Raw genomic sequence first — 16,643 nt, forward strand, 5'->3', positions numbered from 1 at the left:
AACTGGTACAACCACTGATAGCAATCTTTACTGAGAATCACTTTCACTGTACAAGCAGATATAAATATGCAACCATAAAACTTTGAGCATACAGTTAGTGTTCAGTAACTATATGACTAATATGCCAAAGCTGCACTCAATGATTTCAATGAGAAATGGAAAAAAAAAAAGGCCTTAACTACAAAATTATTTAAAAACAAATGGGATCACAAATGAACAGGAGGGAGAAATGGAAATCCATGTCATTGTATCTGCCTAACTTTAGTACAAAAACACAGGCTGCAGTAACACGTGGTGGCCTGAGGACATAAAGTAAATAGTGTTTTTCCACACTGAAGCCAAATTCTTTTCACTTTGCAATTGGCAAAAGTAAATCGGAACATTTCATTCACAAGTATTGTAAAGACATTCCAGAATACTATTGGAAATTGTCTAATGACTTGACAATAAGCAACTCCTAGGTGATAACGTCATCATCTCTGGTTGCTCAGGTCAGGAACAGTACTGACAATTTTTCTGTCAGACTCCCAACTGTCACACATGCTGATGAGGTTTGTACCTCTATGGAGAAACGCTGCCTCCCAGTGGATCTTCATGGCATCTCTTGTTACTCAACCCCTCTTGAAGAAGAAGGTAACTGATGCAGTGTCCCGTGAAGAATCGCAATTTCAGAATTTCTGCAAAGGGTCAGAGTGGACAGGGCTTTGTACACAGCCTGTTTTATTGATGATTGATTCCTCTTAATCCATGAGGACTTATTTCAGTGTTAATTACATTTTTAGTTTGTACACAGTTGTTTAATTTTTTTGACTGTCGGCTGACACTTGACACATTTCCTAAAGACGTAAACGTAGCTATACTGCAGTCCTACGGCTTTCTAAAACCCTCATTTGTTCCACCAGAATTGGAAAAGATGGGGTTTTGTGTGTGTGTCCAGTTCAGATGTTACTGCAGCCTTCAGTCCCAGGCTTGAAAGGCGTTCGGCATTGGGGGGGTTTGGCCAAGACTTCGGGTGGGGAGAGGAGAGGAGAGGAGAGGAGGGAAGGAGTGCGATCACTGGTCCAGAGGAAAGGGAGGGGGGGGTCAGTCACAAGGCTTCATACAGAAGGGTCAAAGGTCAGGAGTATATACAGAAAGGGTGGGTGTCTTTACTGCCGACTCTTGAGGGAATCCACCAGCCTACAAAGAAGATAAAGCAAATATAATTCAGCCACGGTAAACACAAAGAACAGATAACACATTGTGCAATATGTACCAAATATGAGCAACTGCTGAAGACTGCGGATATATTTAACAGGATGTTCAGGTTTTCCCACTTCAAACCTTTTAAAAATGATTTACCCACATTTATATACTGTTTCTCTCTGTATAAGACATTATAAAGCTTACCATTCCATTGCCTCGTCCAGGCCTGTGCCCTTGGTGGCCGAGGTCTTGAAGATCTGCCATTTTCTGTCTTTGAGGGCAGGAAGGCCCAGAGCGTTGGCAACCTCAGTGGGTGTCATTGCCATATCCATGTCCTGTTTGTTTGCAAACACCACCAGGATCGCCTTCTTCAGCTCTTCCTCCTGGATAAAAAGGAGCAAAGGATTTTATATGACTTCACAAAAACAAGCTGGTAAAGCCAGAGATTTGCCAAATGGCAGCTTGAGTTTAATTACATTAAATTCATGTAACCTGGCTTTAATAAAAAGCTGTTTTATAACAGTAATCCACAGCTAAATTAGCCATTACTCTTCACTATATTTCATCAAAACCCAGCGTTTGACAGATGGACAATGTGACCTCATGGCGACACTAGAGGATATTTTGGATTGACTGGCAACACCAACCCCTGAGCTTTGTTGTTAGCATAGCACTTCAAGCTTCTAATGAACATTCTTAAAACCATCTATTTTCTGTTCATGCTTGTAAATCAAATTATCCCGCTTACCTCCAACATGGCCACCAGCTCGGACTTTGAGATGCCCATCCTGTCACGGTCACTGCTGTCAACGACGTAGATGACTGCATCTGTGTTAGAGTAATAACACCGCCAGTAGGGCCTGTGAAGCAACAAGAGGAGTGGAAAGAGATGGTTAGAGGTTGACAGACAGAGGAAGGAGAGAGGAGAAGTAGGAGAGGGAATCAATCGAAGAAGGAGGGAAAGGTGGTTAGACACCGTGAAGAGAAGAAGGTGAAAAGTTAAAACATTTAAAACGTGAGGTGAAAACAGATTGGAGAATAATAAATAATAAAGAGATTGAATAATTAAGAGATGAAGAAGACACTTCAAGTCCCTACAGCAGCCAACTTATGTGATGGTAACAGTAACAAAAATCTCTTTAAAAACTTTAAATGCTCACAAGTTTTTTTAAATTCTCTTTTTGAACCTTATCTACTAGATGCTAACAGAACAACAAGCTGTTTAGAGCTACGTCCTTGTTCCACATGCATACATTTCCACACATTCACACCTGAGGAGTTAAAACCACCATCTGCCACTGATACCTACCTGATACTCGTCTGTCCTCCCAGATCCCACACCTGGAACTTCAGATTCTTGTACGTGACCGTCTCTACGTTGAAGCCGATCGCTGCACAGAGAGAAATACAAATGTGACGGCAGAGAACACGAACCTGATTATTACTATACAACCATCTTATCTGGATCTACTTTGCAATTTGCTGAGTGCTGCAATTATGAGTGATATGCACCGCGGTGCACGTGCACACAGTGTTTTTTTCTCTTCATTCAATTTCCATTCCCAGGCTGAGGAATGTGGAGGAGATAGTTGGAGAGAAATGATGCTGAATCTAAATATAAAGAAAGAATTGACAGAATACTGTTAAGTACTATATCTGGTAAGGCTTCTGAAATTGTACCTTCTGACAAGAAGTTGCAGCCTATTAGTCATGCTGAACAGACAATATTGTTTGTCATTTTTGACTCCAACTAATAAGTTAGGGTTCACTTCATTACATAGTTTTTAAAAATCAAAGGTGTTCTGTCTTTATTGTCTTGAAATGAACAAAGTACTGTTATGTAATCAACTACATAAACAGATAACTTTTTAAAAGAGAAGTACAATGTTGATTAAGCCCAATGAAATGTGTAATTAAACCAAAATAGGACTAGGATATATTTAAGTGTTCATGATTTCAATAAGGCTAAAAAGCCTATTTAAAAACAGCCTCTGTGTGTCTATATGCCTCCATTTCAGTGTTTACATACCACACACTATTCTGTATGTCTTACAGAGCATCTTTCATTGTTATGGCCTAGGCTTTATTAAAACATAGGTATGTTTGTTTTACAACCGGTACCACTACTATCCTCGTTCATAGTAGCTGAGTGTTGGTTTGTTTGGTCTCACAGTAGTGGTGAGGGGATGCTTTCATATGAAAAAAATTACACCAGCACTCTAATCTGCTCAATTAAAGCCTGTGAAACGTGTTTTATTACCAACAGCCTTGCTTCTCTCCCGTCAAACAAGAATGTTGACAAGACCGGTTGTATGTGGTTGTCAAGCCTGTAACAGTGTTTATTTAATGCTGCATGCCATTTATAATATAATTATTGTACATGAATAGGTTGTTGTCATTGTACTAAGATAAAATTAGTACATATGATATACTGGACTATTAACGGAATGAAGGTATGAGGAGGGACAAACACTACACAGGCATGGAAGTGCAAAGCAAAAAGAGCAAACCAGTACATACTGGGGATAGTGGTGACCACTTCTCCAACCTGCAGCCGGTACAGTATGGTTGTTTTTCCTGCGCCGTCCAAACCCAGGATCAAAATCCTCATCTCCCTGGTGCCAAACAGGCCCGAGAAGAGACTGGAGAAGAAACCACCTGGAGGATGAGGAGAAGATGAATTATTGAATGAATGAATTATTATAAAGCAAACATTCATTCATCATCTTTATTATGAATTGAATATTCTGGTAACCACAATGATGGTCATTTTTCATTATTTTGACTTTGCATTAAATGAATGATAACTCAAATAATCATAAACATAATTGTTAAAAACTGGGTTTAAAGAACTGCTCTACAATCATTCTAGAAACACGAGAAAGACAAGACAGTGAATCTAGTGGCAGGGTGTGTTTTTCTACAGCTGTAACCAAATAACAACCAGCTCTTTTTCCTGACTTTGCATCTCTGTGAGGCCTCGTTCACTGTCAGTTTAACCCAGTTTAGTTGAGGTTCACTGAAAACTACAACGTGTAGTCCAGTGCTTTCCCGGATGAATCCTCGATGCCTGTGTGTACATATTTTAACATAACTAAGCTAAAATTGCTTGAAAGGAAAACGTTTAAGAACTGTCCACACCAAAATAGCTAAGTTAGCTGGTGCGTTAAGTGAAGCAAAACAGGCCTTTACCGGCGTCTAATTACTCACAACCAAACACGTTATAATTGACAGAATGGACAAACCCGTATTATATTCATCACTTATTAAAATACTGACCCATTTTAGATTAGACGACGGTCCTTATATCAACAATAAGGCAGCAGGTTGAACAGGAACCTTCTTCCGTGTGGTGGACGTGTCTCTGAACGATGACGTCACCGCCTCTCACTTGGATGTTTTTTTCAATTTTTGAACCTTTATTGAAAAATGTGAAAAGTTCTTTACAAACATACTATGCATAAACGGCATACTGCAATATTAAACACTGAAATTAATGGAGAAGAAGAATGCTTTGAGACTCTGTAACTTAATAGAGGAACTTAAACTCGCAGAGAACCCCCAGGATTCCTCTCGCCCGCATTTAGTTTCGCAACATTCAACACATTTAAAAAAAATGTGTATTTAACGCAAAAAAAAAAAGCGCGTCAACAATACAATTGACGCATTCAATTTTTTAAAAGATTTAAAAGATTTTTTACACCCTAATGGTGGTTTCACTGCTCAATAAAAACATTTTATTATTATTATTATTATTATTTTCTTTATGTTGTGTGTTCTATGTTATTAATACTGTAGCACTTTGAGTTTCACTATGAATGAAAAGTGTGGTACAAATTAAATGTATTATTATTTATCATTATTTATTTATTATTAAATGGAAAGTGCGGCTGGTGAAAAGAAGACGGGATGCGTTCAAGAAGCAAAAGGCGGATTCACGTTCCCAACTGTTCGTTAGCTGTTGTTGCTGAAGCGCGATCTGACAGCACGGGTGAAACTGTTGTGAATGCAGCTCTTATTAGACGAAGGAGTTGCCCTCTCTGAACAGCATCACATTTATGATCCCCTCACACTAGAAAGATTTTAAAGCTCGATGTGCATGTTGCTACGCTTGATGTTACTTTGATGCAAAATACAACCGTTGTGAATAATTTAACTTGACGATGCGGGAGTCGCTCTGAGCTGTAATTATCCACGGATGGACCTGGTGGTGCCTGTCGGCTGAGACATCGTTCACAATCCTCGTTGAAACTGACAGGATGGTGGAGCGGTCGGACCGAGCCCCTCTGCTGGACTGGGAGGAGATTCCGTCCGCGGAGAAGGACCGACTGTCGAGCCCCTCCAACAGCCGTGCCTTATCCGGATCCTCCTCGCCTGGGTTTGGGTGGAGCAGCGGTCCGGGGGGTCCCACTCCCAGCGCAGACGGCTGCAGCGCCCCACCCGCGACCTCCAGCACCCCGGCGGCGGGCACGGATGAAGCGCTGCACCCCGACAAGGGGGAGCGTCCCTCGGATTCAGGACCGAGGGAGGTGCCGCTAGAGGACAGGATGGTGAAATGGGAGGAAAAAGACCAGATTGTGTCGGTCTTTGTGGTCACATTCAACACCAGATCAGGTGGGACATAAAAATATGCAACACGGAATCGTCATTGGCATATTTCATAAAATACAAAATTTTTTCAGAAAATTGTAATGGATGTGATGTTTGTAGACGGGGAAAGGAAAAATAGATGAAGCCTGCATCGCCAAATGCAACCAATTCCTGTGTCTGCAGAAACCTTCTCAGATACAGGTGTGGCTCTGACCTGGCCTTGAAGTTTAGAGGAATAATTAAAAGCAATGACTATCTTCTGTAGCCTAACTATAGAACAGACATGTCAAAATGTCAGGATGAATTCAGTGATGGAAATCAATCACCTGCAGAGTGGGTCTATTCATTATTAAAGAGGGCCAATGTTGAAGACAGGATGAGCCTGTCAAGTGACCTACCTTTTAATTCAAGCATTCAATGTCTAAGAATTATAGAGAAAACCTGATTTGATTGTGATACAACAAATTCCCTACAGGGTGGATCAGGGCCACTTTATGGTTTTGCAGCACTCAGATTAACAGGAGAATAGTGAACAGGTTATAACAGTGCTTCCTTTGATATTTGCTCAGTGGAAAGGTTTCTGATATTGTCGTTAGCACCCCACCACCGCCATGTCTCACAGTCTGATGGGTTCTCAATTTGAAGCCAATAAATAAGACCCCATGTAGATTAGCTGGATCAGTTCCCTGGTTTGTACAGTCAATACTGTTCCCTTGTTACCCTTTCAGTCTACTAATGAGCTGAGCTGATGCCAGGTGTTGTAATTAGTGCTGGAATTCACAGGTTAATAATAAGACACTATGATACATTGCTCACTAAATGATTGCATCCATATCTGTGTACCTGAAGAAGAAAACAGTGACATTTATATAATTTGTGCACTAAAATATGAGGGATGAACACATCTCTGCCTCAGTAGTACAACAAAACATACAGTATTATCACAATTGTGCCAGTGCATTGGTGAATTATCACAAAAGATTTTAGATATTGCAGTATCAAATATTTGTTTGAGCTCCACTCCTGCTCACTTAAAGGAGCAATCCACCCTAAACCTAAAAAAAAAAACCAAAAGAACAGGTTTTGCTGATGTATTTTTCACTCCTGGATCCATCCTGTGTTTTTAGGGTGTTATTCTGGCAGAACATGTGTTACTTCCAAGTTTGTTTGGGTTTTTTTTCAGAGGGGGGGGGGGGGTTACTGTTTTTAATTAGAGAGTGCGGTGGAGAGCTGACAGGAAATGAGGGAAGAGAAAGAGTGGTGCAAAAAACATGCAAAAAAGTAGGGCTGCCTGCAACAAATGAGTATTTCCATTATCGATTATTTTCACAGTTAATCAGTCAGTTGTTTGGTCCATAAAATGTCAGAAAATGGTGAAAAATATCAATCGTCGTTTCCCAGAGCCCAAGGTGACATCTTCAAATGTTTTGTTTTGTCCACAACCAAAAGATGTTCAGTTTACTAACATAGAAGACTAAATAAACCAGAAAATATTATTTAGAGGAAAAGCTGGAATCTGGAAGCTGGAATTAAGCTTTCTTTTAAAAAAAATTACTCAAAGCAATCAATCAATTATCAAAATAGTTGGTGATCAATTTAATAATTGGATACTAATAGATTTATCAACTAATCGTTGCAGCTCTAGAAAAAAACGTCCAAAGCATGACTCCAAAGTCACTGGGACATGACTGATGGTTCCATATTAAGCTAACAAATGACACTTAAAAATGATCTTGAAAACCTTTAGCTGATACTGAACATTTAGAGGATTAATTGAAATAAGATTATGATGAATTTTAGTATTGCACTTATAATAAGGCTGACAGCAAGTCCAGTATTAAGAGCTACATGACACATCAAATCAAAGCGTTCTGATTTTGTGCTTAGGAAAACTATTGTACCTCAGCTAGTGGGGACTTTTTAATAATGGTCTGTCTGCACAAGAAATAGTTTAGAAATGTACTTAGCACCGCGTGATACTTGAAGCTAAATACTTGAAGTCGATAACAGCTGTCAAAGTAGCAATAGAGCATCTTTGGTGTTCAGCTGCAGGTGTCTCTTGAGTCTCAGTGGATGATACCGATCTGCGGCCTCAGTCTGACGCCCCATCAGCACACATTTTTGATACTGATACATGTGAAACAGCTAATGATTAGATTGAAAACCGCACTGGCTGAGTCACCTTCTCCGTTTCTCTGCTCCTATCAGACCATATTTGCTCAGCTGCCGCTCAAGCGTCAGCGTTCAACTGACACATAAATGAATTCCAAGGAATCCAGTTGGGCTGTGTCGCTGTGGTTTCGTGAACATGAAATGAAAGGGTGATAACATATTTACGATCTGCTCCTGCATCGGCGTGTGTGTCTGCGTGCCTTTAAATATTATCTCTCTGTTGTGTGGGTGTATATAGGCAACATGCTGGAGTGGTGTCTGCCCAAAGACATGGACTTGGAGGGAGTCGAGTTCAAAGCCATTGCCAGCGGCTCCCACCGAGTAACCACAGACTTCATGTAAGTGTGTAATGCATGCATGATCAGTGTGAGTGTGTGAAACATTCAGCAAGATCAGGAGAGGCTGCTCTGTCTCCTCTGTTGGTTTCCAGTTATGTGAATCAATAGCCAAGTTAATAATGAATAAAGTATTTGCACAGCAGAGGAATTTGCTCACATTCTCTCTAAATTAGGATACAAACAAAGGAAGGAAAGTAATTTTGAATATTAGGATGCGGCCCCATGTCTTCCTTCTGGCAAGACAGAACAACAGAAAGTGTTGCCCTGGCAAAAAAAAAAAAAAAAAAAAAAGCACAGCCATCTGGCAGTGCCTTTGCTTTCATGACTCATGGCTTCGTCTGTCTCCCACCATCCTCAGCTACTTCCGGAAGGGCTGCTACTTTGGCCTCGCCTGCTTTGCCAACATGCCGGTGGAGAGCACGGTGGAGAGGGGGGCGAGGATGAAGTCGGTAGGGATCCTATCTCCGTCTTACACCTTGCTCTACCGCTACATGAGCTTCCTGGAGCACCAGGTCAGGTAAGAGGAGCGAGAACTGGAGCTGAACTACTACTGTCACCAAGCCAATTAAGGCTACAACTAATAAATATTTTCATTACTATTTAATCTCAATTATTTTTTGATAGATCAGTTTAGTTGTTTAGTCTATAAAATGTTACAAAATACTGAAAATGGCCATCAAATGCCTTCAAATTGCTTGTTTTGTTTGACCAACAGTCCAAAACTCAACAATATTCAGTTGGCAAAATCTCACCACAAGATCCATTTAGTAGCTGTTCGTACGTATCACATGATCTTTCTCAGCACATGGACTTGTTATGGAATTATAGATGTTCAAATTTCCATTTCCAGAGGGACTTATCATCCATGTTGGCTTTGAAGGTAGAGTCAGAGATACTCAGTTCACAACAATATAAAACAGAAGAAGCTGGAACCAGCATTTTTGCTGGATAAATAACTTAAATTGATTAAGTAATTACCAAAATCACTTGATTGTCAATGTAAGTTTTCACTTTGTAGAAAGTTGAATCAACTAATCGTCTCTGCACCGCTCATAATTAGGTGGGGTTACTGGACAAAAAAAAACCCTCCACACAATATACAGCAATTTGTTTTTCTTTACTAGATTCCCTCTTTATGTGCAGAACTAGGATACTAAGAACGTTTGAGGTATCAGAATAGAATTATTTTTCAGAGGGACAACAAAGCATTAGACATGATGGTCAAACAAGAAGACAAAAAGTCCTTTGTAGTTAAAACATTTTCAGATATGTCAAAAACAACTTCAGCAGTAAAACCTAGTTACATTCACAAGTTAACTTGTTAACAGGGGAGTAAAATAGACATTTTGGCTAAGCCCTGTTCCAAACACAGAGACTGAAACAAATTTTAACAGAACAAAGAGTCCACTGGAATGTTAGCAGCTCTGTGATCAATCAATCAATCAAACTTTATTTGTATAGCACCTTTCATACAGGTTAGTGCAGTTCAAAGTGCTTCACAGATGCCTGACAAGCTGATAAGACAGAAAAAGTGTAGACAGTAAAAACAACAAAAAGACCCTCCCCCCCCAAAAAAAAACAATTTGAGAGCAATGCATGTGAGAAAAAAAGCTATTATAACATTAATAATAAAAGTGATGCTGTACTTGAGCTAAATGCTAACGTCAGCATGCTAACATGCTCACAATAACAATGCTAACAAGTTAAGCAAGTATAATGTTTAGCATGCTCACCATCTTAGTATGCTAACCATTGTTCATTAGTTAATACTACAGGAGCAGATGGGAATATCAGTAGTTTATTAAACCAAAGAATTGGACAAACTGAAAGTGGCATTTATCCTCTGGGAACCATAAATGTCTGTACAAAATTTCATGGCAATCCATCAAATACATTGCTAGCATATTTAAAAATGTTTGATGATTTTGGTGTGCTGACTCTTACTATACTTGGTAGTCTTTTCAAACAAACCACATTTGTGAGTGTGTAAGGAAGAAATCGAAAATATGTAAAAAGCTTTTTATATGTTTGTTGATTTATAATGTTTGGGCTGCAAACTAAGTTGTATCAGAGAAAAGCATGCACAACATAGCTCTCTAACACACCATTAGCTGTTTGCACTTCCATCTTTTAATGACATCAAGCTCTGTTTGTTTTTTGTTTGTTTTTTTAATTTTTTCATTTGGATACATTGCAAGTCGCTTTGGACAATAGTATGAATGTAATGAAAAATGAATGTAATGTAATTAGTCCATAGGTGAGTTCACACATGGCCTCTAGGGGCTGCTAGTGGGGCTTTTTGTCTCATACTGGCCCAGTTCCTCTTCTTTCTTTTCCACTTTCACACTTTCCGTGTGACTCCTGTTTTCTCTGTCTCACACCCTCAGTCTTCTCCAGCAACACTACACTTCCATTAACCCTGTTAATAAATGCTGCTGCAGACAGGCCCCTGTGCTGCAGTTTTCCATCCCAAGTTTTGTCACACTTCCTCGTCAGCGGCCCTTTGAACACAGCCCTCTCTATATTCTCTCCCTCCCTCCCTGTGTGTTCCCCCTCCACAGTTCCCACACTCTGGCCTCTCCTGGCCTCCAGTCATGCAGCGGTCATGCTCCTTTACTCATCATTGTCATGTAGCTTGGTCCAGATTCCCCTTCTGCTGACTGCTATGGCGTTGTGGTCTGTTTCTTATAAAGAGCTCACTGTTGTTCATCAGGTGATAGGAATGTATAGATACTTTCCTCTTTATTCTTTCTCTTCCTTCTTTTCTTTGTCTGTTATTTCTCTTCTCCTGGTACTTGCAGCTAGTGGAACTCAGCCAACTGAAGACACCACCTTGGGCTGTGGGAACTTTTGGATCAGGATTTTTCACTATTTTCTCACATTTTAAACAATTAATTGTAAAAAAAAATAATCGATAGATTAATCAGTAATTAAAATAATAGTTAGTTGCAACCTTATTTAGATAGTATCCTAGTTCAAGGTAAAACTTTAACAACAAGCAAACCAGTTTCTGGCACATGGAAACCCACATATCCACTCTGGAATATTTTAGATATTCTTTTAGAATAAATAACAACAAAAAAACAGTCACATTTCTGTTTCTATAGTAAGGATCCAGCTTTCTTGGTTGCATATTTTCTCCCTGACTGACATCCAGCCCTTGTATCGGTGCACATTGGTGGCCATTCAGTCTGTTGCTACTGAATGAGGGTTTCAAGGAGAGAGGCAAATTCATTTGTATTACAAAGAGCTGCAGCTGATTATTTGGTCCACAATATCTGCATAGATTAGTCAGTTGTTTTTCTCCATCTTAAGATCAAAATGGCTCTCTGTGATGAAGGAGTTCACCTGTCCTTTTGAATATTTATTTTGGTGAGAAATGACCAAATTAATCGATCAACAGAAAATTAATCTATTATTTTCGATAATGGTTTTAAGTAATTTTTTAAGATAAAATATAAAAATTCTTTGGTTTCAGCTTCTGAAGTGTGAGTATTTTTTGGTTTCTTTTGTCCTCTGTGAGAGTAGATTGAAAATCTTTGGTTTGTGGACTATTCGATTGGGACAAAACAAGACATTTTAGGTTGCATCTTGGGCTTTGTGAAATGGTGATCAACATTTTTCACCTTTTTTCTGACATTTTATAGACCAAACAGAGAAAATAATCGATAATGAAAATAATCATTAGTTGCAGCCCTAACTGGATGTCATTTTGTCCTCTTTCCCAGGCTCCAGCTTCAGTCCCCAGGCCACTATTCTCCCCTAGAGGCCTTTTATGAGGACAAGAGAGCACTTCTGCCCCCCAGTGGTGATGGAGTTGTTACTACATGTCCAGCCAACGCATGGGGAGCTGCAATCAACCACAGCATGCACCCTGAAATGAAGGTAGGAGAGACTTTTAAATTCTACTATTACTTTTTTTATACCTTTGGCCACTTAGGGTCAGATTTACAGAGCTTATTTGTTGATGTTTCAGTGCTACATGCTGCATCTTTAAAAATTGTGATGACAATTGGCAGCCCTGTACACCATATATGTTGCTCAGTAACCTTGTGTGCCTTTGTGTCCAGATCACCCACCCGGCCGGCTGTATGTCCCAGTTCATCCGCTTCTTTGGGGAGCAGATCATGGTGCTGTGGAAGCTGGCGCTACTCCGCAGACGCATTCTCATCTTCTCCCCTCCGCCTGTGGGTGTGGTCTGCTACAGGGGTGAGAAACATCTCAAAAAAAAAAAAGGGTTTGAATCAGATCAACAGCTAATCTGACAGTCTCATTCTCATTGTGCGTATTTGTGTCTTTTACTAATTTATTACACGAGTCTGGCGATTGTACGTCAGTGTACATGCAGTTCCTTTCTATCACTGTTGGACAGCCCACACGTCATGCACACATTCACATCCTGTTTTGCGCTCTTTCTCTCCCACACTCATGCATCATTTTTCACCCTCCACCCCCTCTTCCCTCTCAGTGTACTGCTGCTGTTGCCTGGCAAACATCTCCATCCCCGGGGTCGGCGTGGCCGTGCCCGAGTTCCGCCCCTTCTTCTATGTTAATGTGGCCGATATCAGCGCCCTGGAGAATGAGCTCTCCTACGTAGCATGTAAGTGGATGCTTGAAACATGCTTAACATTTGTGATAAGCCCAATGAAAGAGGGCGTAGTCAGGTTTAACATGCATACATTTTTCATGTACGACAAGTGATCCAGTGTGTGTTTCTATGTTTAGGCACTACTGAGAAGATCTTTGAGGAGAAGAAGGATCTGTATGATGTGTATGTAGACAATCAGAATGTAAAGACCTACAGAGACGGACTCAAGCCGCTGCTCCGCCTCAGCACTGCAGACAGGGAGAAATATCGCAAACTCACCGAGCAGAGGTAGGTGCAACAGGTCCACTGCTTCCACTATATACTTCTTACCAGAGTAAGAAATCAAGAAAGCAACAGAGGAGGGATCCTTCTCCCAGGACAGACAAATAGATGTGTGTACAGAATAGAACAAGAAAGACAAATTACATAAATACAGCATTGAACAGGATAACAAAATTACAATGGATTTATGATATATATGAAGAATGTGATGAAGAAGACGCCAAGCAGCTTCAAGGTGCCACCAGAGCAGAGTAGGACCTGAGCCATGCGTCCTCCATCACAATGGAGACCTGGCAGGAGAACAGACTACACATGCATATCACAACATTCACATACACGGGAGAAGAGACAAGAAAAGAGCATCTCAGATATATGAACTATAAAATAAATCAACAAAGCCAATAAGAACACAAACACTTATTAATAAATTAAAGATATCAACTTTTGCAAAACATGAAATGAGGTGCAAATGTGATCCAATAACCACTGGGAGTATAGCCTCACAGGGCTGCTAACATGGCTCTTGTTCTAAACTTAGCTAACTAGCTAAGCAAAGTAACTACAACACACTGCATATGTGCCAAATCCGAACTACCAAGTGTACAGTACATATCTCTAAATCACACATAGTGCACTCTATCCTGTAGGTTTCCAAAAGAACAGCTAGAAATAAAGTGTGTGTGTGTGTGTGTGTGTGTGTGTGTGTGTGTGTGTGTGTGTGTGTAGGCAGATGCTGCTGTACTCCCAGGAGGAGAATGGAGACTGTGTGTCCAGTGAAGAGGATCTTTTTATTCTGTAAGTACAAAATGACTCTTTTAAACCAGCCAGTGGAGTGTTAACTACTGATTAACCACTGTACACACAGCAGACACGACTTCATCCTTTTATGAGGATCGTGGGAAGAACAGATATCGCAGTGGCAGCTTAGGAACTTAAAATTGAATCCAAGAAGTAATGAGCCTGACAAAATCCCCATGACCCATCTCCTCCTCCTCTCACAGTCGCTCCAGTTATTACATCCCACAAACAGCAGATTTGTGATCATTTTTCTGAGCTCTCTTCATGTCATCACTGCTACTGCTCAGCATAGAGACATGAAATACAAACTGTGGGAGTTTATACAGGACAAGGAGAAATAAACAAGGCTGAAAGTCAACTTCATGGATAGACAATTTTTGTTGTAAGAAAATCTGCAACTTAAAGCAACTGAGTCACATTTCTTCTCAATTTTAACTTACCCAGGTTTTTCCTGGAGCAGAACAACAGGATTTTCCAGACCCTGAGTGAGGTGGCAGGGAGCCCTGATCCCACACTGACCCAGGAGAGTGTGAGGGCCATGGGCCTTGATCCTCATGGAGACAGGCTCTTCCTGCTCCACCTGCTGGAGATCTACGGCTACGACACCCTGCTGGTGTCGGAGCAGCTCTGCTGCAGCTGAGAGAGAACAGATGACTGGCTTTCCACCTTTTATCACTGCTGGTTTTAAAAGAGTTTTCTCGAGCCAGCTCTGAGTGCTGCACTACTGGCTTCTTGGAGTTCTATAGTCAGGAGTTATTTGAGCCTCCAGAAATATCTCTGGCATAACTTTTTTTTTGTTGTATATCTCCCTGTGCTTCTGTGGTTCTGCTCACTCACAACCTGATTGGAAAAACAACATGTGGTCATTTCTTGTTGATGCAGCCTCTTGGAGATCAACTCACCCTTAAGATGGACACTTGGGTGACTTGATACAGCTGCAGTATTTTAACACTGAGCAGTCAGCTGTGTTTGAAGGCCACGGATGGCAGCACCAAATACAAGATGAAGATAACATAGAAGAAATACTTAAGTGGCCCGAACTGTACTGGGGCATCAAGTTGGATGAACAAAACAGAAGACTTGGAAGTGTGAAAGTGAAAGAGAGGTAGCCTTCTTGTAAATAATCCTGTTGGTTTCTTTATGTACAGTGTGTCAGCGTGTGTGTGATATGGGGTACCAGTGTTGCTATCCTTGTATCAAGTGCTGGATTTAAACGTCCCATTTTAAGCCTCTATGTCCAAATCAGTACCTCCTTCCTTGAAAAAATATCATGTGATTACTCACAGGTCAAAACGCATATGTCTGTACGCACTGCTGTTTAAGTGACACTTAATGCAACAAACGACCAGTTGATGGATTTTGCCCTATCGGTTTATTTCAATTTAATGTTAAGACTAATCATTTTTAGCCTGAGCTGAAACCAAATCCGATTTTCAAATGATGTCCAACAGGCAAAGGTGATGTTGAAATAGAGGAATGTTGCTCCCTGACTGTCACCTGGGCCTGCAGAGAAATAAGCTGTTACAAAGACTCAGAACTGTTTAGTCTTTTTTCCAGTTGTGTTTTCAGCACTAGCATCACGACAAAGACAGAGCTGCAGGAAGTGAGCTAACAACTCCAGTTGATTCTCTTAATTCATAGAAACTGAGTTGGTTTTTTAACAGCAAATACATCTGCAGAAAAAAAAACGCTTACGCTCTGTACATTTTTGAAGCACATCATAGCAACATATTTTAACTCCCTTAACAGCAAATGGAGCAGTTGTCTGGAACATCTTGTTGTTGATGCAGAGGGAAACACACAAGTGACAAAAGAAACTAAACTTTTTGGTTTGTTGTTTGTGTATTTTGTTAATGGGAAAAGGATAGAATCATAAAGCTGCATTAATCAATTTTTGGCCACTAGAGGGCAATTAGCAAACATTAGGTTCTTAGGAACTTTTTTCTGAAAACAGCTGTCTGTTGATGTTGGAAAACAATGTTAACAAAGATAGTGAGATTGAACCATACAGTAAATGCCTCATAAAAACCAAAACAATTAGCTTAAAGAGGCCAAAATGGTGCCATAAATTTGTCAAGAACAACCCTTTCATACAACCATTTAAGTCAGTGTTAATATAAAAAAAAAATACTGATTAATGCAGCTTTGAGAAATTTTCTCCTTAAGTAAGACTGTCTAACTTTTCAGAAAGCAAACTTCTGTGAATCAGAAATAGACACCAAGGTCAAAGTTTGGGGAAATTTCCTGAATTTAGACTGACCATCACTACATGCAGATAAATGTCAGATAAATGTGCTAAAAAAAAAACAAAAAAACAACCTAATATCCCATTGAGGTAACATCACTTCATGTCAACCATGGTGTTCACTTGCTTCTTGAAAAGGATGTTTGGTGCTTTGGTCATTCACTGGGCTTTGTGCCCGACACGTAAAAGATATGATACTCTAGACTTAAAGGTTATTGTTCTGTCATTTTCTATTTTACACTAATCATTCTTATCTATTTCATTTTTTTAATTTATTATTTTTATTTAGAGTTTGTTGCTTAGCTGTAAATTATTTTGAGTGTAAATATTCAATTGCTGTAATATCATCTGTGAAGAAATGGGATCAGCTGAATGTGTTTTATAAGGCGATTATGATCCCATAAAGCCTCTGTGTATCACTGCAATAACGTGTTCGACCGTCCGC

At 40.1% G+C, this 16,643-nt stretch overlaps 2 protein-coding genes across 3 annotated transcripts; one reads left to right on the forward strand and one right to left on the reverse strand.

Annotated features, from left to right (window-relative positions):
* Positions 1–6: 6 nt before the first annotated feature.
* Positions 7–4,595, reverse strand: arl1 (ADP-ribosylation factor-like 1). The gene is made up of 6 exons (XM_044343965.1): positions 4,465–4,595; positions 3,706–3,843; positions 2,495–2,576; positions 1,934–2,045; positions 1,390–1,568; positions 7–1,179 (listed from the first exon to the last, which is right to left on the reverse strand). Exons 1-6 carry the CDS (start codon positions 4,466–4,468, stop codon positions 1,149–1,151), a joined length of 546 nt encoding a protein of 181 aa, XP_044199900.1. The 5' UTR covers positions 4,469–4,595; the 3' UTR covers positions 7–1,148.
* A 427-nt stretch (positions 4,596–5,022) lies between these two features.
* Positions 5,023–15,295, forward strand: LOC122975505 (DENN domain-containing protein 11-like). 2 transcript variants are annotated; one of them, XM_044343963.1, is made up of 9 exons: positions 5,024–5,799; positions 8,186–8,285; positions 8,644–8,802; positions 12,014–12,170; positions 12,356–12,494; positions 12,754–12,885; positions 13,011–13,161; positions 13,882–13,950; positions 14,398–15,295. In XM_044343963.1, exons 1-9 carry the CDS (start codon positions 5,445–5,447, stop codon positions 14,591–14,593), a joined length of 1,458 nt encoding a protein of 485 aa, XP_044199898.1. In that variant the 5' UTR covers positions 5,024–5,444; the 3' UTR covers positions 14,594–15,295. The 2 variants fall into 2 exon arrangements, with proteins under 2 accessions (XP_044199899.1, XP_044199898.1); XM_044343964.1 differs by lacking the exons at positions 13,882–13,950; positions 14,398–15,295 and adding an exon at positions 13,358–13,835 and having other exon boundaries at positions 5,023–5,799.
* Positions 15,296–16,643: the final 1,348 nt, after the last annotated feature.

This window comes from Thunnus albacares, chromosome 23, assembly GCF_914725855.1.
Source record: "Thunnus albacares chromosome 23, fThuAlb1.1, whole genome shotgun sequence".
Taxonomy (NCBI): Eukaryota; Metazoa; Chordata; class Actinopteri; order Scombriformes; family Scombridae; genus Thunnus; species Thunnus albacares.